Raw genomic sequence first — 20,356 nt, forward strand, 5'->3', positions numbered from 1 at the left:
TGTGTACTATGGCCATGTAAACAAGTCCAGGAGTAAAGTTTGAACACTGTGAACCACTGTTCAGGTTGGCTTCTTTCATTCTGATTTGAGATAAATCAAGTCACAAGAACCAGAAAGCTTAACGTGTGTAGAGATCTGATCAGATTATGTGTTTACTAAGACTCTATTAAATCTTTAGGGCCGAATTAAACCTAAGAAAACAGAGGGTTTTTTTTTTCTTTTTAAGTAAAATAGTTGATTTTCATGTTAACATGATGTCACTTAAAAAAAATCAGTGATTTAAATATAAGTTTTACTTAAAAGTGCTGAAAATGGCAAAGTCAGTCAGCTGACTTCCACCTAAGCAAATTTTCATGGCAACATACAAAGGACTCCCTCAATCTTTGGCGTTTCAAAATGGCTTGTGAAGAAGAATGGGTCAAAATTCCAGCTGAGCATTGCATGTGATATTCAGGAGACATTATGAAGCTTTCTCTATTAAAAAGGGTTTTCCACAAAGTATTTAATGCACTTCTGTACGCGTGTCCAAGACTAATTGGCTTTGTTTTCTTTGTATGTGTGGATTACTTGAATTGTTGCTGTTGTCTGTTGTGAATTTTATTTTTGTGGACCCCTTGAAATTATTTACAGTGAGACATACCTATTAACACTTGTTTTACCACAGTGCATGTAAACATAAGTAGTTCTAGAAACTGAAGACATTTCTAGTATTTTGTTAATCAACTGGAGCAGCAAAGTTGAGGAAATTATGATGCATATAGGACTTTTTTTACCTCATAAAATCATCACTATAAAATACATTATTTTATTATTTATGACTTGATTGAAAAAAAAATACTCTTTTCAAACGCATGCATTTTCTTCAAAAAAAAAAAAAAAGAAGCCTCAGACAGACTGTAGTCGCAATAATTTAAGAAACACAAACCAAGTACTTTCTCATGAACTCCACCCACTGCTACGACCATCTGATACTTGAGAAATGATGCCCTCTTGTGGTAAACCCTGGCCTGTACAGCATGGGAAGCTGAATGAAAACGTCATGAACTACATTATTTTTTAAGTCTACTTTTATAATTTTTTTTATTTGACTGGATTTGTCACTTTAAAATGACAAATGTTCCATACACCCCATATTAAAACACAAATAAGAAAAAAAAAAACAACCAGAATAAGTCTTGATTCATCAGTAAGACACATCATCAACGACTCAATAAATTAAACTAATAATTTCTGCTAATTATTGATTAGCAGAAATAACTGAAACAAAAAATAGGTCACTACACATGTTTATGTAAATGTCAAACCTCATTTATGTAATTCAAATGGCTCATAACTGCTAATGTAAATGTTTTATGTAGTTCCTAAACCCATATCAAGTCTGTTTAACATAAAAAAATAAACACTTCTAACCTCAGCAGACATCTGTTTCCTGTCAATTAAAAAAAAAAAAATTTTGAAAATCTTGACTGCCTCACATTATTCTGATGTTTTATTTAGTCTAAAATAATAATCACTATAAGTCCAGATCATTATAAAATTGAACAAATTTTAAGAATAAAATACATATTTTTTGAAAAATATTTAAAAATATGGTAACCCATGATTTGTTCAGTTTAAATTGCCAATTTCACTCTGTAAATAACAAAACAACAGGGAGATAAATCTATTCAATACTTTACTTTTTTAAGAAACAATGCCTAAAAACTCTCTGTCGCATTCAGTATGTGTGAGTAAAAACACAATATTTGATGAATACAATCTTGAATCACTCATAAGAGTTCTGAACCATCACATGTCGAAGCTTTGACACTGTTACTGCTGTAGAAACTTTTACCATGTAGAGCTTGGTAGTAGGTGAAGTTCTGTCTGTCAACAGTTTTACTGGAACTAAAAAAAATACCAAAAAAATTACAATACACATTGTTCAGACTAAAAAGGAAATGGCGTCCTTCTACTTTTTGACAGACTTAGGGACAAACGTTCTGACATCCGTTTCTGGGTATACAATCACCACAGGCACACATCAAACAGAATTTCTCTCACACCCACCAAAGAAGAAGTAACAATAAAAACTTTAAAAACTCTGAATTGATTGAGGAAATTTGTTGTGCAAGTTTCTGCATAACATTTAAAGCATGCTGCTGCAGAGTGAGTCAATAAATAACCCCAAAGATCATCCCTGGAGTACCACACACCGTCTACAACAATAAAAATGTCCAGCTCTTAGGACAATGAGAATGTCTGCCTCGTCAAAGCGACTGAAATTAAGTCTGACATCATGTTGTCCCCTCAGCGTCCGTCTTTCTGACCTCCCAGTGTCCCGGCATTAAAGTTCGTCCCTGTAGGAGGCCGACAGCATCTCAGGCGGTGGCGCAGCCCCCTTCAGAGTTTTATGGGAGCCCCTCCAATCAGTCCTTACTGAGTCATCATCCCACAGTGTGGAGGTCTCTGTGTCACTCACCCACTGAGGATCGCCGGCGTAGTGACATGGCTGTACCAGAAGGGGGCGTGTGCTGAAGGCTTGAAGGTTTCTGTTGGGGAAATGGGACTTGTAGTCCTCACTGTAAATAGAAAAGGAAGCATAAATATTTAGACAGTTTTTTTGTGTGTGATTTCAGTCATTTATTTTTTACCACAAATATTTACTCTCATATTAATCAAAAAAAAGAAAAAAAAAGAGAAAGTGAAAATAAAAGATGTTGTGATTCACTCTGATTTTAAATGTCGTTTAGTCACACTGAAGGTCGGACAGAAGGACCAAACGTGGGGTGCAGACGCTGTGTAATCTTAGCAGGGCAGTCAAGCATATCAAATGAGCCTCTCAGAGGTTAGAGACGGAGAACAGAGAAAGTGGGCTGGCTGTTTGCCAGCTTTCCACACAGTATGGAGTGCATGCATGCTTCCCAGCTCCCATCTGGTTTACACACTCTGCAGCATGAAACATGTTATTTCTGCAGTCTGATGATGTAGGGCTTTTTTTTCAGTGCAGGTGTGGGTTTATCTGGAGCTCTGAGTTTTGTAATGGTAGCAATAAGAAAAGCTAACGTGCTAATGTAAAAATAAGATTGATATTGGGGTGCAGCCAACAAACATGGACAACGTAAAAAGAAAAATGTCCTTTAAGTCTAAAGTTAAACATTACTGCAATTATTTTTAAACTAAAGCCCACTGACGGATAGCCACAGTCTTTGCTCTGGCTCTCTAATCTGGAAGGTCCACACCAAATAAAGCTAAATATGAAACTCAGGCATGTAAATTAAAGAATGTGTTGGGCAATTATGAGGCCCGTTTTTAGATTTTTAAGACTTGGGTAGAGAAAGAATATACAACACTGGAATGTGCTGAAGGCAATGAATGTGTGTGCAGTTACATTTTTTTTTCCTTTTCATTTTACCACATTCCAAGCACAAACATCAATTTATTTCATCTGGATTTCATGTAATAAACCGTCAAATTGTAGAACATTATTATAAAATTAGGGGAAAAATTATACTTGGAGTCATTTTTTCTGTAAATAAAAGTTTAAAAAGTGTGGCATGTATTTGAATTCAACCCTCTTCCCTATGATACCGCTAAATCAACTCTAGTGCCTTTGGAAAATTAATTAATAGGTTTTCAGTGTATAATTTAAACTTAGTTCTCTGTAAAGGTCTCAGGTTTGTTGGAGAACATTAGTGAATAAACAGCATCAGGAAGTCCCAGGAACACCATGGACAGGTGACAAAACTAACAGTCTGATAAAGTTATGAAGATAGCTGTTAGGTTATAGACAAATCACACAAATCAACACCACACTGTTTACTTGTAAAACAGCCATGCAGAATTTTCCCTTCACATACCAATTATGTGCTACTTTGTGTTGGTCTGTCACATAAAATCCCAATCAAACATGTTGAAATGATAGTTGTTTTTTTTTTGTTGTTTTTTCAAGTTTCTGTAGAACATCTGTATTAAAAATAGTTTCTCCTAAGAGGACATCTAGAAATAAAACGATGCTAAACACTTACTTGGGATGTTTGTCATACATGATTGGCAGGAATTCATCGACAGGGAGCATCTTGGAGAGCGGCTCAGCATTGAGCAGTTTCTGGGCTCCCTGCTGAGAGATGGCGTAGGACAGAGTCCAGTACGAATAGTCGGCCACCACCAGGTTCCGAACGTTCTCCACCGCCACCTCCTTTCCAGGATTCACTTGTTTCCTGCCTAGATATCTGTGGAAAAAAAGGGAAGGAATTTAGAAAGAAAAAATTTTTGACAAAAAAAATGTCAAAATGTGTTTTCTAAAATGCATTTGATTTAGTTTCTTCGTTCCTTTTATTTTTTTTTCCTTGCATATGTTTTACACATGTCTAACCAACACAATATGCACAAAAGAGTTAGTGATGGTTCCTCCTCCTGCTAACAGATGATTTCAAAGTGCTTTGATTCCATGTCTGACGTTTTGTCCAACACACTCGGTATGATTTAAATTGAAACAAGCTGATTTTGGATTACATGAGACAAAAAAAATCCAGCACAAGAAGGAATTTACACTGAAAACATTCAGCTTACTTTGAGTAGTCAGATAGCTATCTGAAGTTTTTTTTTTAATCCACTTTTCCCACTCTTTAACACATTTAGACAACTGAATTTGTTGTGTTACCTTAACTCTTCCCATCCCTTACCAAAACCAAGGGAGAAAAAAACTTCTCACATTAAGTCCCAGTCCAGCTCCACCTGCTGCACCTCTTCCATTAGCCTGAGCACTCGTCGCTTGAAGTTTGCCTCGAAGCGAACGTCATCCTCAAAGATCAGGGCTTTATCCATTTGCATGTCCACAACCTAGAGAAAAAGAAAAAATATATCATCATGAAAATATCTGGAAATAGGTCAAATTTCCACAAAAAAAAAAAAATCCATGGATACTGAACCATGAATAGGTAGAGATCTGCTGAAACATCAAAAAGAAAGGTAATATGATTTGCGTCTCAAGATAACAGGTCACTACTTAAAGCTCAAATGTCTAGGTGAAACATTAATTTAATCAAAGTCTGTTTTTGCATTTGTGCTTTCTTTTTTCATTTTTTCCAAGTTAAAAATGTAGTTCACACAACAAAACTTGAAAAATACAGCTTTGGAAGCTGAAATACCTCAGTGCAATGCTACCTGACATACTATTGACTGGCGCTTGCAAAGCAGCCAATCATGCAGCACCATTCATCTTCTTTGGTAGATGATTGACAGAAGCCCCAAGAGCACAAAGGAAGACTGTCCACATGGTTTTCACTGAGTGTATTAATGCGTATTAAGGTGTATTTGTTGTGTGAACCATTAAAATAGGGTTTTAGGTGTTTTGAAGGGGTCTCTTGTGTCTGCATCCCTAACTAGTGGGTTCTCCTGTCAACTCTCTAGCGCCCCTCCAGGTTGGGAATGACTGTGTAGCTGAGCTCTCTCACCTCCTTCCAGATGTAATAGTGGCTGAGGAAGCAGCCCACCTCTCCTTTGGTCAGCGTGCGTCCAGAGAACGGGTCATAGTAACCCGGCAGCAAGTCGACCCCCAGGAACTTAATGTCGCTGCTGTTCAGTGCACTGAGAAACAAACACATATTGGCTTTAAAACAAACATAAAAATTCATATCTATCAAACGTTGCCACATTTTCTATTAATGCAGCACCAAAATCCGCAACTGGGTGGTTTCACTAACCAATCATTCAAACGCTGACATTCTCCAATTCTTACTTTTTGCCTTTAGAATATTTTTTTAACTTGATGATAAGGACATTTAAGGAACTGTAATGATGAATATCTGTCTGGAGACTTTGAATGTGTGCTTACTTTCCATCTATAGCATCTACCACTTTGACGTCAACCTCCAGCTCGTTCAGGGAGTACAGCATCCTGTCTCTGCGGTCAGGCCGGCGTCGCAGGTTAATCAGATAGATCTGCAGACAGACCAAAGCTTACACACACTGCTGAATAACTAAAAGCTTTCAAACTTTGTGCATCTAAAGACATCTTCTCAGAAACTGCAGGATTAAATTAGGTTAGAATTCACTTTCCTTCATGCTCTTATCATTGTGTCATTATTTTTCTTTTGGCAGTAAAAGCCACAAATAAATTAGGTTTACAAATGTTTTTCTCTGAACAAAAAAACAAACAAAAAAAACCCTCAAACCATAAAAATCTCACCTCATCAAACCCCACCAGGTCTCTCTGCTTCGGGAACATGTGAACGTATCGAGAAGGATACATGGCAGGCCCATCAACTTCCAAACAGAGACCAAATTTGAGTTTGAAGAGGAAATGCAAGAAAACAGCAGAAATCGTGCAAATGTGGTTGATAAGACAAAGGTTTCAGTAATGTAAAGCCCTTGTTAGATAACAGTCTGATGCTCGGTTTCTTACTCAGTGACTCCAGCTGGACATGGACAAAGTTGAGACGATCGTCCTCCAGTGTGAAATGAGGTTTGCCGGGAACATTTAGGTAGCCATAGCGCTCCTTGTTACACACGTACATCTGGACCTCTACACAAGCAAAACATAAACACTCAGAAAGTTTTTTTGAAAACCATTCTTATCAAACAAGCTCCAATTGCTAGACATAAGAATGGAAAAACCATTCTTATCTTTCATCTTTTGTGGAAGAGCATTTACATTATATGTGTTAAAAGTGTCTAGCAATTGGAGCTTGTTTGATAAGAATGGTTTTTCCATTCTTATCAATGGATAAGAATGGAAAAGACCATTCTTTTCCATTCCATTCAGCTTTTAGATTCCTGATCACTTTAAAGCTGCAGTCTGTCACTTATATAAATAGAAAGTATTTTTTTCTGATTTCCTCTTCAGGTGTTTGTTGGGAATTTGTTTCAACCACAGCATGGAGGTGCAGGGATGTTGCGGCATTTTACAGAAATATCCCAGAATAATAGCCTACTCTTCATCCAATCATTTCATCTTTCGTCATGGAAACATCGGATCCTCACATAAGCATGGAAGGTTAAGATTTGCCGCTTCCTTTTCTTTTGAACATTTAAACATAAACAGCAGCATATTCTGGAAAGTTTACCTCATGGAAAACTTCTCCAACTAAATTTGTTTGTGAAACTTGGTTCAAAAAGCTGCAATTCTTTAACTGAACTTCTAAACATCTGGAGGAGTCTCTGCTTTCATCACTTGCAGAATATAACTGTCTATATAAGAAGCCAAGACAAACATTTAATCTGTATTGAGGAGACAAACCTGCAGCACGACAGGAAAAGGCAAAAACGATGATGTCGTCATAAGGCCATGAGTAGTCTTTATGAGGAGGGTAGAAAGCCAGTTTCTTCATGCCTTCCTTCCTCAGATCCAGCAGAAGGGTGCTGTGGACCATTGGCACGGGGTAGCAGCCGTGTCTGTGGCGGTAACGTGTCGGGAAGTATTCCGCTGTTCGTCGATAATAACCCTAAAAAAAACAAACAACAACAGTGAAAATGAGCATCAATCATGACTGTTTTCAAGTTATGCATTAAGTTAATGTCTTAATTTTTTCTTAGCGTTTCCTCACCTGTGGTGTGATACCGCACCAAAAGTTGGAATACGCTCCCTGGGAGTCTAACATGGGAGCGATGACTGACTTGTTCTCTGCGATCATCAGGTTGAGGGTTTCTGGGTTGGTGAGGATGTTGTCTGTGTCAGCATACTGACCAATACGAAACACAGAAAACAAAGAAGACAGTGGTGAATTAAATCAACTCTAAATGCGTAAAGAATCAGCTGCAAAGAAACAGAAATGCAGCAAAGCAAAACAAGAGAAGTCAATATTGTAAACAGATATGGTTAAATAAAATACCAATATGTAGTCAGCCCAGCGCTTCCTGGCAAAGTTGAGGGCAGCCTGCTTCAGTTTCATCACATACTCATATCTGCTGTTGGGCCAGTGCTTTGGACCAAACTCCCCCGCATAAGACCTAAAAAAGAGACAGATGTCATCCCTGGACATATTTCTATTTTGGAATTTTATGAAACTGTTAGCATAGTGATCCACAAGCTGGAAATCATTACATTTTATAGCAGAACTGGTTCCTCCTTCTTAAAATAAAAATGTGGGTCTCAGAAGACGATGTGCTCTCTGAGAGCCCTTCTCGTCTATAACTGAGTTAAACCGAGTCATCCTGATAGCTACATGCATTTACAGTACAAATCCAATCTTACAAGAAGTAAAATGAAACATTAAACTTTAACCCACTTTTTATTGCAATTTCTAAACTGAAAAAAAAAGAAGTAAAACTGAAGGTCACATTTTCCTCATATTCATAGCTCTGCTAAGAATCTTACACGAAGTCAAAAAGGGTTTGAATAACATAAGAAATAGAAGCTCATATGATGTATTTTGTGAAACATATGACTAGTTTTTTTTTTTTTTAAGAATTAGGTCCATAGATTGTATTTCATTGAGAATTTTCTCTACACAGGTTACAAATTATATTTGGCATCTCTTAAACAGTTTTTTTTTTTTTTTTAAATAAATCATCCTGAATGGACTTTTGACATCCTGAATGTCAAAAATCCATTCAGGGTGGATTTTTGACCACTTTTTGAAGCAGAAATTTTATCATTTGTTTAAGATCAGATTGCTTTTGGTCAATGCCAGGATCTTAAGTATATTCCATAAATGTTCAAAAACATTTCATTCAGGCTCATTCCAAAGTTTAACTTTAACCTTCATCTCAAAACCACTTTTGGAGTGTTTTGAAAATCCTTATCCGGTTGGAACTTCCAAGTGTGTCTGACGTTTTAACCATCAGACCCAAATTGTCACCTTCAGATGAAGGAAAATTGGTCAGGATGTTCAGGAACAACCCAACTCTTCAGGTAATTATACACTGGAACACCAATGTCTCTATCCAAAGTGAAACAAAGTTTATAACTATAACTATGGGTGCTGACTATGAAAGAAGCCTCCAAGCACAAATTCCACTTAAAGGTGTCCACACAAGCCGTGCGTCTTCTGGAGAAAAGTTTGATGATAACATGAGCCAAAACTGGTCACAATGAGAAGTTGTATGTTTATGGGAGTCAACGTGAGGCTTTCGAACCTAAGAACATTTTAGGAAAAACTCAGGCACTGGTGGTGCTGGTGCTCCTCAATAATAATGTAGGCTGACAAAGAACTCTGGTACAAATATTGCAGCAATTATCCAGAAATAGTTCAGCTCATGTTTCATTCACTTCATGATGCAACACAGTAAAAAAGATGATATGGCCTTATTTCTGATTGATTTGGCTATTAATGAGCTCAACACACAAGAGCACCCCCAGATGGGAAATTCATCCTTAAATATCAAAAAATTAACATGTGATTGTGGAGCCACAGTAGAAGCAACATATTAAGTCATCACCCAGTTGAATACTGTGAATCCTAAGCAACTGAGCTCAACACACAAGTGCCATTTAGAACAGAGGTTTCATTATTTACATGCTGTTCCACAAAACAGCATGTAACTGAATGCATATTTTCCATTATCCAAGAATGGATGCCAAGACAATAAAAACAACAAAAATTTTGTTTAGCAACATAATTTTCACCTGTTAAATGAACAATGCAAATGAATCTTTAAAAACAAAACGGAGAAAAAAATTACCATGACATCCATATTCAGGATGAGTGTATGTAAACTTCTGAACTGCAAGCTGGCGTGTGAACGGAATTTCAACAGGGTGAAAAGCAGATGAGGAACTTATGTGTTGAGAATGAAAAAAAATCAAGACAAGCATTCGAAGTTTTATCCCTGAATAAGCCATCCTCCCTCAGTAGGGATTAGTCAAAATGAGTAACTGAATGCAAGTTTTGTCGTCACTCATTTCCCTACAGTTTGCCTCCAAATAATCAGACTTTCTGGATACTGCTTTAAAGTGATTCTGAACAGATATTATAATATTATTCAGAGGACATTTGTTTCAAGAACTGGGTTGAAAATGATTATAAAAAGCAGACAGATCAAAGAACTATTTTTGAAAATATCTTTTACAAGCCTGAGTGAAACTTTCCTGGAGCCAAGACAAAACAAAAAACAGAAGAACATTTGGTTTCTTGGAAGCTAACCTACTACATTAAAAGTTGCTGCTTCTTAGTATAGTGATCTGCATAACAGCAGATGAGCAGAAACATGTAAAAAGATATATATTTTTTATTTCACATTACAGTGTGACATATAATTCAATCTCAGTGAGAGTGAAACTTAAGAGGCAGTTTTGAGATGTAAACAACAAATGTTCTCTCCTGTTCTTATATATACTCACACTAAACCGTGAGCTGTAGCTGTCGTGGACCACAGCCCTACAGGAAGTTTAACATAACGATAAATGTGGACTTACGTCGGCTGGTCCATTGGCCTCCACTCAACGTAATGGTAAAATCTCTGCATGACAGTGAGCCACTCTCTCAGAATGGCTGTGGTGTTGTCCGAGTTGTGATCTGTCGCCGCCCTGAGAGAAGCGAGGAGAAATCAGAAAGCATCTGGACAGGACTTTAAGACTGTGTGAAGATCAGATCAGCAGTCACATCTGTTATAAGCTATGAAAATTATTTACTCCACTCCACCACCTCTGGGCGAAGGAGCTGATAGAAACCATTAATATCGAGGTTCTTTTTTCAGCAGTGTCCCTTAATGAGGGAAATGAATTTATAGCAAAAACCCACCACTATAAATGATTCAGCTAATTGATTGAATTTGGAGAGCTTCTCTGCTGTGAAGTAACATTTGTGTGACACTTTAGAATTAGAATTTCTCATGCTTTGTTTTATTGCCTTTATTTTATTTATGAATCTTTTTTTTTTTACCTTGCTTTCACAAAGTTAGCTTGAAAATATTTATGGAATTTCAAAATACAGGGCTAATATCCTTTGCATGTCAGTGTCCCCTATATCTATATTATGCAAAATATGAACATGAAAACTAAAACTAAACACAGTATATTTTAATACTTGTCTGTAAAAGACAAGATAAGCATAAAAATATTAGATATATGCATATAATAACTGAAATTATCAATTTTTCATATAATTTTAGCAGCAGCTAGAAAGAAACTGTTACTTCTTTCAATAAAAGAAATTAAATAATTTAATTATTTAATTAAATAGAAATGAAATAATGTTCTACATTTGTATACTGTTTGAATGGATTGGTTGGTTTGATTTCTGTCTGAACTTTGAATAGGCCAATCGAACATAGATGTATCGTTCTATCCTAAATTATCCAATTGTTGCGGTGACCTTGTATTTAGGGTTGTTGTCCTGCTGGAAAGTGAAAGTTTCAAGTCCTTTGCAGCCTCTTAAAAACCATTCTTCCAGGATTGTCCGGACTTTAGCGTAATCCCATCAAATCTCATAAGCTTCCGTGTTCCTAAAGCCTTGACACAGCATGATGCTGACACTTGTTCTATTGTGAAAAATGTGTTACATGCAATATTATGTTTTCCATTGCACTTTTGCATGTGATCTGTCTTCTCATTATTCCCTAGAAGCTCATGGAGTGCTTGGTGAAGTTGTTTATTTAAGAGTGTCAGAGTAAAGTGGACTGAGTACAAATGCATGCAACACTTTCTAAATGCTTTTTTTTTTTCTTCCTGTAAATTTTTTTGAAAAAACATGCTTTCTATTTCTTCCATTTCAGAATCACGCACTACTTTGTGTTGGTGTGAACACAAAGTCCTAATAAAACCCACTAACATTTGTTGGTGTAACGTGACAAAACTTCTGCAAGCATTTTACTTACTATTTTTACAGAATGAAAAAAAGATACGTTTTCTGTAAATAAACCACACCCAAGTTTAGTTAGAGATGGTGGGTTTAGATTTTAAAAACAACAACTGAGTCATGCCCAATTATTATTTTAAGCCCGCCGAAACAAATCAGAGTAGAGCATTTAAAACTGTCTCCAAACAGCAGGAGGACTGCAGCCCTGTGCTGGGAGAAAGGCTCAGAGGGGGAACAGGACTGCTCCTTTCCTCAACTCATCTAAATGCTTTTGACCTTTTGAAGGGGTATAAGAAGCCGATCCCTGACCAAGGAGTCGGGGGCAGAGCATGCAGGACACCCACCACACAGAGATGCGGTCTTTGGGGTACTTGAGTCTCTCCAGAGCTCCGAGGTAGTACGGCAGGGAATGCGCTGCGTTCCTGGCTATGATCGCGATCACCACGGTGGGAGGCTGCATCCCGGACTCCTCCGGGAACTTTTCTTCAATAAAGTAACTCTCGGCCCGGGAGGTCAGGGCTGCTAAGACTAAAACATGAAGTAACATAGTGGAAATGGGGTGAAGAGGAGGAAAATGCCGCTTCGCTTCTGGTTTCCTTTCCAAGAAAAAGAGGGCTTTCCCAAACGATCAACCACCTACTTCTTCCCATTGCTGGGTGAAGTCATGCAAGCTCAGACTGGGAGAGGACTCGCAACTTCCGCTCTAAGCAAAAATCTAGCAGTGCAGTGAAGGCATCACGGTTTGGCCAGACTAATTTCTTGCTCCCAAAAAAAAAAAAAACTTTTTTATACATTTATTAAGAGGTATATGCTTTCTATTTTCTGTAATTTAACTATTTCAATGTATAACTTAAAAAAATTATTTTCCTTTTTATCAGTTAACATCATGTTTTTATTTTATTTTATTTTTTGCAACAAACTGCAGTGTAGTTGTCAGTTAAAGTAGCCCGAATAACCGATGTGTACTTTATATAAATGTTTCCTAATAATTAAAACAGACTGACGGAAACAATTTAACAAAATCACCAGCAGGGGGCGGCTTTGATCCAAAAGAAGCACCCAGTGACGTTAGACGTCAAAGAGAGGCCTTGTACCTCCAGGTTATAGCTTTCTAATATCATTTTATTCTACTTCTTTACATCCGCGTGGTTAATTAGTTCTGCGAAAAGCATTTAAAGCCAGCCATAAACCTACAATAGCATAACTATGAAAAACAACAATCATGCACAAACATGTTTTAAACAAATGTCCTGCTCTACCCAAAGTGAAAACTGCAATTTTATGCAAAAAGGTTGAGCGTGCGCCACACTCACCGGCCGCGTGGCCCTTTGTGTTAAAGGTGTAATTATGAAGTTCAAGTTGTAGACACTTGAGGTTTTGACATGACCAACTTGGCCATTGCATAAATTATAGTCATTTTTGTTTAGATTTAGGTTTATTCCAAATAGAGATGTAAAACATTGAGTTTGTAGGAAGTTTTATTTGATAAAACGTGGAGAGTTTATGGCCATTGCAAATTAAATGACAGGTATGTCAGGAAAGTCAAAGACAAGAGGAACACTCAAGGTGTGCGCTCATGCTCAATCTGTACAAAAGTTAATATTTAGGATCATAAGTCTAAGTGGACAGAGGGGAAGCTTTTAAAAAGGAAAGTGTTGGGAATATAAATGATGGAAAGAGTGGAGAATAAAGACCCAAGGAGAAGAAAAAGGCTTGTTGGACAATAATAAGCAAAGTGGTCCATAATGAATTTTGAGGGGTTTTTTTCCAGTGTTCTGTGAATAAACGAAGGCAGTCAGTGGTGACAATGGTGGACTTGGGTTAAAGGCGCTCGTTTGTTTGGACAGGTCACAAGGGTAGAGGGTCAAATCTCCCCTATTGACACCCCAAGTGTTGCCACGCTCACACACAACCACGCACGCACTGACACGGAGCCCAAGTGTGTGCGTCCAGCGCAATTTTCCCAGCGTTTGTGGCTGCAGCTGATCTGGGAGAGTTCAACCTCGGGTGCGCTAACTTTTCACTGTGAGGTCAAGGGTGGAGACGGCATTTGTGTGAGGGAGTGTGTGAACGAGCGACAGAGGGGCAAGGATAGGCAGGGAAGGACAAAAAGAAAATCTTCATTGTCTTGAGCAGATTGCAAAAGAGAATCAGTGAGGGGGAAAGGGCACAAACTCCACTATTTAGAGGAGTTTCACTTAAATCTGTTTTTTTAACAACTTAAAAACATATTGTCAAGTTAATCTTTAATAGTCCTGCATTCTTAAAAACAAAGCTCTCATTTCTTTTGCTTCCAAGCAGCAAATTATGTCTTGTAATCTTTTAAAACATGTTTGGTCAAAAAGAAAGTTAACTTTTTTGAAAGTTTTTAACTTTCAACTTTCATCTGCAGCTCAGGCTTAGGGATAAATACCAAACACACAAATACCTACGTTTGGTATTTCTCTTTCCTGATAATGTGTAGAAGAGGAGCAAAGTGCACAAGTGGAAAACAAAAGTATGTGTCTTTTGCATTTCTGGTGATAGGATGGAGGAGATGGATAGACTGGGGACTCGTTTACAGAGTGCTTGGTGCTGCTGCTGCATCTGGGCACAGGGAAGAAAGAGCTGAGTGTAAATGCAAAACTCACATCATGTACTGGTCCATCAACCAAGGGAAATTTGAAAATAAAGCCATCACTTTATCACACCGAAAGGAGCCACTGCAAGTGGTTCGGGCATTAAATGAGTAGACCTTCTCTATTTGGGGTTTTCTATTTGAAAAATTCAGGGAAGACCAATAACGGGCTGAAGAGATAATATTGTACTTGCAGTAAGTGTGTATTTTGACAATATTACTTTTAATACAGTTTCAAATACATTTTTTAATGCATTTAAACATGTCCAACATCTGAATTTATTTAATTCTAGAAGTTGAGGTCTGAAGCAATCGAGAATCTATATCAAAGTGTTTTGATTAGTCAAAGCCCTTATTTCTGTTTTAGTGCATACAGCCAAATTGTGTCAAGGAAAATAAATTGCATTCTTGGATTGGGTCTGGTTTGCAAAAGCTCGTTTAAACCATGTCACAAAGAAAATGCAGCTTCTCAAACTGACTATGTTACATTACTACAATTTTGTACAAAAAGCTTAGCGGAAAATCAAACATAAAGCAACTAGGAACTCATAATTCTGAAGTTTCGGCATAGAACTGCATCCTCCCTGCAATCATTTAAAGTACAAGGTGCTTAGTGCTCAAAGACATGGCCAACAAAAGGAATGCTGAAACCCAAATACCATAGGACACTTAACACACACACACAGTTAGGATTTGGCCAAGAACTATCTGGAAACAAATCTTTCCTGCAGCTTAGATGAGCTTCCTACTTAGAGTGGCTGAACTCAGGCTTAGAGATAAAGCACAGATCTTTGTCATCCAGAGGAAGCTTGGAATGGAGTCACTGCTTCTCCACAGAGAATGATGTAGTAGAGGTAGTGTAGGTTTGGATCCCTCTTGGAAGTCTGTATTTGAAGTAATGTCACACTCAGAGGGGGATTCTGAGGTTGATCCAAAAGTCACATGAGCGTTTTTAAGTATATCCCTCCTGACCAGGGAATGCCTTGAGAGTTGACAGGGCACAGGGATGCCAGGGTTTCCCTGTGGGGTCTGAGCAGAAGATCAAGAATGGATAGTGAAGAAAACCTTGCTATCTTTAGTATTGTTCATAGAGTAAATAAAGAATCCATTCAAAATTGTTTTTCTGCTTAGGCTTCCCATATACTGGAGGAAGCCCATTTTGTGCTCTCCTTGATTTACACACATGATCACAGCACACCAGCTACTGCCACAAACATTGGCATAGGTCCAGTACCATTGGTTCTGCTTCTTTTTCTCAATGACAAAGTCATGCTGGTGTTGGTGGCCTCAACCAACTCCCCCATGCTTCCCCTTAGATTCTGATATGTTGCACACTCCCAACCCCATCACACTCTACCATGCGCACAAAAGGAATGCCACTGCTGAGCTTCCACTGTATTGTGGGTTTAAATCTTTTTAGATATCTTTAAAATGTTTGCCTTGATTGAAGTAAAACAGATGGGATTATTGTTAGCTAATACATCACCGATTCCATCATATTTTTTTTCTCATTAAGAACCTGTTTGCCTGCATGAAAGAACAAGTAGGTTAGGATGTCATGTAGTAAGAGTGTTTCTGTCATTGCATTGCTGCGTTTGGCCTGTGTCTCATGTCCAGAGACGAGTTGTGACATTCTCACAAGCTTTCAGGACCTTTATTGCAGTGGCAATAATCAATAGCGCTCCCAAAGAGACGTCTTTTGGCTGGCCAGGTCAATACCTGCCAATCACGGGATGAATGGAAGCTCACACCCTCTTACTCAGCAACTACAGCAGCCTGCTGCTCCCAGCCTTCCCTGGCATTGGATGTTGTGCAACCAAAGATGGTCACGTTTTTACAATCCCATCTGAGCTTTATTTTTTTTTACTTTTAACACGTTTTTTTTTCAACATTATGTCAAAGTAGTGGTAATATTTACTTTCTAAACATTTTTCACAAGGCAATGTGCAATAACACAGATGCAGAATTAAAACAGACAAATCTTACTCCATTAAATCAACATTTGGTTTTGGTGGTTTGACTAATGGTCACTGAGAAGAAGGGGAAAGTTGTTGTTTTTAATCAGCAAAAAAAATGATCACAGGTGGGTGCTAAAGGACAGATGCTACAGCTGACTTGCATGTTAAGGGAGGATACTTTAATGCTAAATAATATATTGTATGTAATAATTCCCTTCTCACCCACCGCGGTTGGTTCTTTATCCTCTGAGCTCAGGTCCTCTACCAGAGGCCTGGGAGCTTGAGGGTCCTGCGCAGTATCTCATATATAATAATTTTCTTCCCTATGGGAGGTCTGCGCTTGGCCGTGTGGAACCAATCCTATCTACATACCTTATCTACCTACAAGGTCACAATAATCAGCCACTATCCACCCTGAGAGGACTGATGGACAGTCCCAAGCAAAAACAGATTGTGATCGGCCAGAAAATTGCTGCCAGTGTACCTTTAATGAATGTAAAGATTATTATTACAAACAAAATAGTAATTAAAGAAATACTTGAGTATGTCTATTCAGCAGAGCTTTCCTAAGGAAGAAAAAAGTTTGACAATGTTCTCTATCCATCTTCAATGAACAGTATTTATTTATCCTTCTCCATTTCTATCTAATTATCAGGTTTAATTATAGGTTTATTACCAAGTTCAGACAGTCAGGTTATTTCCCCTGGCCAAAACTTTTATTCGGTAATGACTGGATATTGGTTGCGTGTCAGGGCAGGGCAGGACGCACTCCGGGTTAATTTGTACACTCGGCCCTTCGCCGTAGAAATAGGTCAGTTCCTCCCGCTGCTGCTAGCTGGAAGCTAAAGCTAGTTCCGCTTTTTTAACTTCACATTGAGCGCGAGCGAGCAAAGCAGTCGCATTACCTTTCTGTGACTTTAGCCGTATTTTTCTCTTTGAGTTGTTCTGTTGCTTTCATCCACTCACGGAAACCCGTTTTAAAGCATCACTGACTTTTAGCATCGTTAAAAATACAAAATACTGAACCTGGATCTCAATCAGAGATCCAGGTTAACTGCTGTTAGCAAAGCTAACGTCTTGAGAAGCGTTGTCACCTCTCGGTCGCGCACTTCTTTTACTTTTGTTCTTGCGCTCCGCTGTCATTCGTTCTGTTTGTCCGCCATCTTGAGAAATCCCTCCATGAAGCTCCGCCCCAAAGCGTAAGAAGCGTCCAATTTGGACCAATAACAATCAAGCATTCATGATGGACGTTTGCCAGAACAAATCAGACATTTTTTCAACAACACCGCCAAACTCCTCATAGCAAGTGATAAAATTAAGACATTCTGACCTTATTCATTCACAAAAATACAAAGCATCTTTCGGGGCCCCCAGTACGCCGGGGCCCCGGGCTGCAGTCCCGGTAAGCCCATGCTAAAATCCGGTCATGTTTAAATCAGTCCTGCATTCCTTCACAGATGTCATGTTTGTGTTTTTAATTGACAGTTTGAAGGGGAAGTTCTGTGCTGCTGGCAGCAGTATAGATAAATTGACTTGCCGTGTCAGTGGGTTGGGTGTTTCTTTTTCCTCCTCTTCTTCTTTAATTCCCAGGTGGCCAATATTGTTGTTTGACTCCAGCACTTTAAAAGAATTGCTTCAGTCCAAAATGACCCAAGTACATTAAGTCTGGTCTATACACAACACAATCTTGTCAGCACTTTGAAACTGAGGCTTTGAAAGAATATGTTGACGTTTGAAGAGGATAATAAATTTTTTATGTTTTGATGAACTTAAAAGAGAGCAAATTTACCTTCAAGATTAATCTGGACAAATAAAAACATCATTCATGTTGACCTTGCAAAACTAAATTTAGAAAGGCACAATGTTGAATATTTTGACCACCTTTGTGGCCTCATCTGTGCATGGTAATGGTGAGATAACTGAGGACTTCTCCTCTCCCCTTCTCTGTTGCCCTCCTGTATGACGCTGCTCATCTCCTCGTTGCCAAGAAACAGCGCAGCCGCTGTCAAAGAATTCAGGGGATGTTGGGGCAGCGATGTGCTCGGGGGTGGGGTGCAGCAGCGGGTGCATGTGTGTGTGCTTCTGCATGCGCATGTGTGTGTTTGTGTGTGTGTGTGTGTGCGTGTGTTAGGCATGTAAGTGTGTGCTTATAATGGTGAAGCAGTAAAAGGGTGAAAGGAGTGTGTTCACCTGAGCGGAGAGAAACCATGAGGAGTTATCCATTTCAGTTTTATTTTTGGTCTTAAAACAGGAAATGTATTTTTTATTTTTGAGATAATTCTGACTTTCATGAGTACAACACAATGCTCTTCTTTTATGTATTATATCTGGTCAGCTTTTCACGTATTTTCTAAAAACGACACCCATAAAGGTCAATTAAATTTTTGTGCATATATTTGAATGTAGCCAAGCAATATCCTGTCTCTGAAGCTGAACTATTGGGATTTGCTGCATTCAGAGCCCTTTTGCTTATTCTTTCCAAAGGGAAAAAAAAGCACTTACAATAATATTTATGAGAAAAGCACATAACACTGCCTGTTGTATTCTCATCCCTCTAACCCATCTGTTCTAAATGTTTGCTGCACTAAATAAAGCAAGCATCCAGCAAATTTCAACATGACAACTAATATAATTTACACTGGTCGTGATGGATTCAAGCTGTTGACAGAAAAAAAAGGATTATTAAAACAAAAAAAAGATTATGGTTGGGGATAAAGTGTTTTTTTTTTATCAAGTTTTATGGAGAGAAGTGTCAAAAAGCATTGGAAGTTGTTTTAAACTTTATGGGTGTCGCAATGAGAAGATCTAGGGTTGAAAAAGAGAACAGAGTAAAATGACACAATTTCAGGTTTTTAGACACTACAGATATGTTGTTGTTTCTCAGTCGATTTTTGTGTCACTACAACTAAAATTAATCTGAGGTCTGTGAAAGTCAGAAGTTCCCAGTCAAATCTCAGTTTGTTGTCCAATATTAAACAAATTTAATAAAAGCATACATAGTGAAAAAGGGCTATTCAAATCAGCCTATCTGATTAGGAATCCCGCTCCTTGTTAAATCCTGAATTGGTTGAAAAATTGTAGTTCAATTTCATTCTTGGATACTGGCTGGTCGGTTGAATCAAGAAGCGTAATAGAACCTGTTTGACAACAACAAGCAGAATGAAACATGTCTGAACTGTCTGGAAAGTGTAAATCTCATTCCATGTGGCATGAAACTAATGCAACTCCTCCGGAAAAGACCGTGATACTGACAGGCAAACTGAACTGGAGCTGAATAAAAATATCAGCAGCGCTAGACAACACATTTATTACATGTCATATTTTGTGGTCATTTTGTTTTCATTCAGAGTTCCTTAATGCCATATTTTTGTTCATTTGTAGCATGTGTTAGTGGAAGTTTTATTTTCATATTTTGGTAATTTTGTTCCTGTGTCACGTTACCTATGATGTTATTATGCTTCATAAAAAGGATGTCTGGTGAATTCCCATGGCCCTGAGCATGCCTTGCTCAGTAATCTGTCTGTGTTGCGCGGTGAAATTCGTTTCTCCTTCATAATGATCCTTTAACAACACCACACCAGGTAGATTTATAGATCATGAGTTTGTGTCTGTCCACTGACCCCTTTCAGAGACTCTTCTCCTAATTTACTTCTTTGTAGATTTGACTCTGTGTGCTGGCTCGCCTAAACAGCCGTCCCACTATAAATTTCAATGCCACCGCCTGGCACGCTGTCGCCTAACTCTCCCCTTCATCCTCGGAAGCAGCAGGGAGGAGATGCCTTCACCAAAGGCGGTTTATTTTAAGGATTCCCCTGTTTGCTCCCGACTTTTCTCTCCCTCCTTCATCTCTCAACAGGACTGCTTCACAGCCCACCTCAGTCTCTGTGCCTCCCTCTCCCCCAGTAAGGCCTTTTAGCCAGCAGGTTAAACATTGATTTGTGAATGGGAAGGGAAGCACAGCAGCAACAGAGTGCACCAGCCTCCTACTGTCTCTGTGTGTGTGGGTGTGCGCACACACATCATGACAATACACCACCAAGACAAACATCCAGCATGAAAGGCAC

General features: G+C 38.4%; 1 protein-coding gene across 2 annotated transcripts; it reads right to left on the reverse strand.

Annotated features, from left to right (window-relative positions):
* Window positions 1-895: 895 nt before the first annotated feature.
* Window positions 896-17,258, reverse strand: cercam (cerebral endothelial cell adhesion molecule). Of its 2 annotated transcripts, none has more exons than XM_055040760.1 (12): window positions 17,198-17,258; window positions 10,337-10,447; window positions 7,812-7,929; window positions 7,527-7,661; window positions 7,220-7,424; window positions 6,386-6,505; window positions 6,170-6,246; window positions 5,816-5,922; window positions 5,436-5,568; window positions 4,694-4,821; window positions 4,008-4,211; window positions 896-2,561 (listed from the first exon to the last, which is right to left on the reverse strand). In XM_055040760.1, exons 1-12 carry the CDS (start codon window positions 17,248-17,250, stop codon window positions 2,327-2,329), a joined length of 1,626 nt encoding a protein of 541 aa, XP_054896735.1. In that variant the 5' UTR covers window positions 17,251-17,258; the 3' UTR covers window positions 896-2,326. The 2 variants fall into 2 exon arrangements, with proteins under 2 accessions (XP_054896735.1, XP_054896734.1); XM_055040759.1 differs by lacking the exon at window positions 17,198-17,258 and adding an exon at window positions 12,062-12,296.
* Between the last annotated feature and the right edge of the window lie 3,098 nt (window positions 17,259-20,356).

The sequence above is a fragment of the Poeciliopsis prolifica genome, unplaced genomic scaffold (genome assembly GCF_027474105.1).
Source record: "Poeciliopsis prolifica strain line A6 unplaced genomic scaffold, Auburn_PproV2 SCAFFOLD015, whole genome shotgun sequence".
In the NCBI taxonomy this organism is placed as follows: Eukaryota; Metazoa; Chordata; class Actinopteri; order Cyprinodontiformes; family Poeciliidae; genus Poeciliopsis; species Poeciliopsis prolifica.

Bases quoted from the DNA above. Each gene is read 5' to 3' on its own strand.
- cercam (XM_055040759.1), bottom strand. From the start codon at position 12,264: ATGTTACTTCATGTTTTAGTCTTAGCAGCCCTGACCTCCCGGGCCGAG. The intron at 7,662-7,811 runs GTATTTTATTTA...CGTATTGGTCAG, and splicing joins GCTGGGCTGACTACATATTG to TATGCTGACACAGACAACAT. The intron at 7,425-7,526 runs GTGAGGAAACGC...TGTTTTTTTTAG, and splicing joins GGTGCGGTATCACACCACAG to GGTTATTATCGACGAACAGC.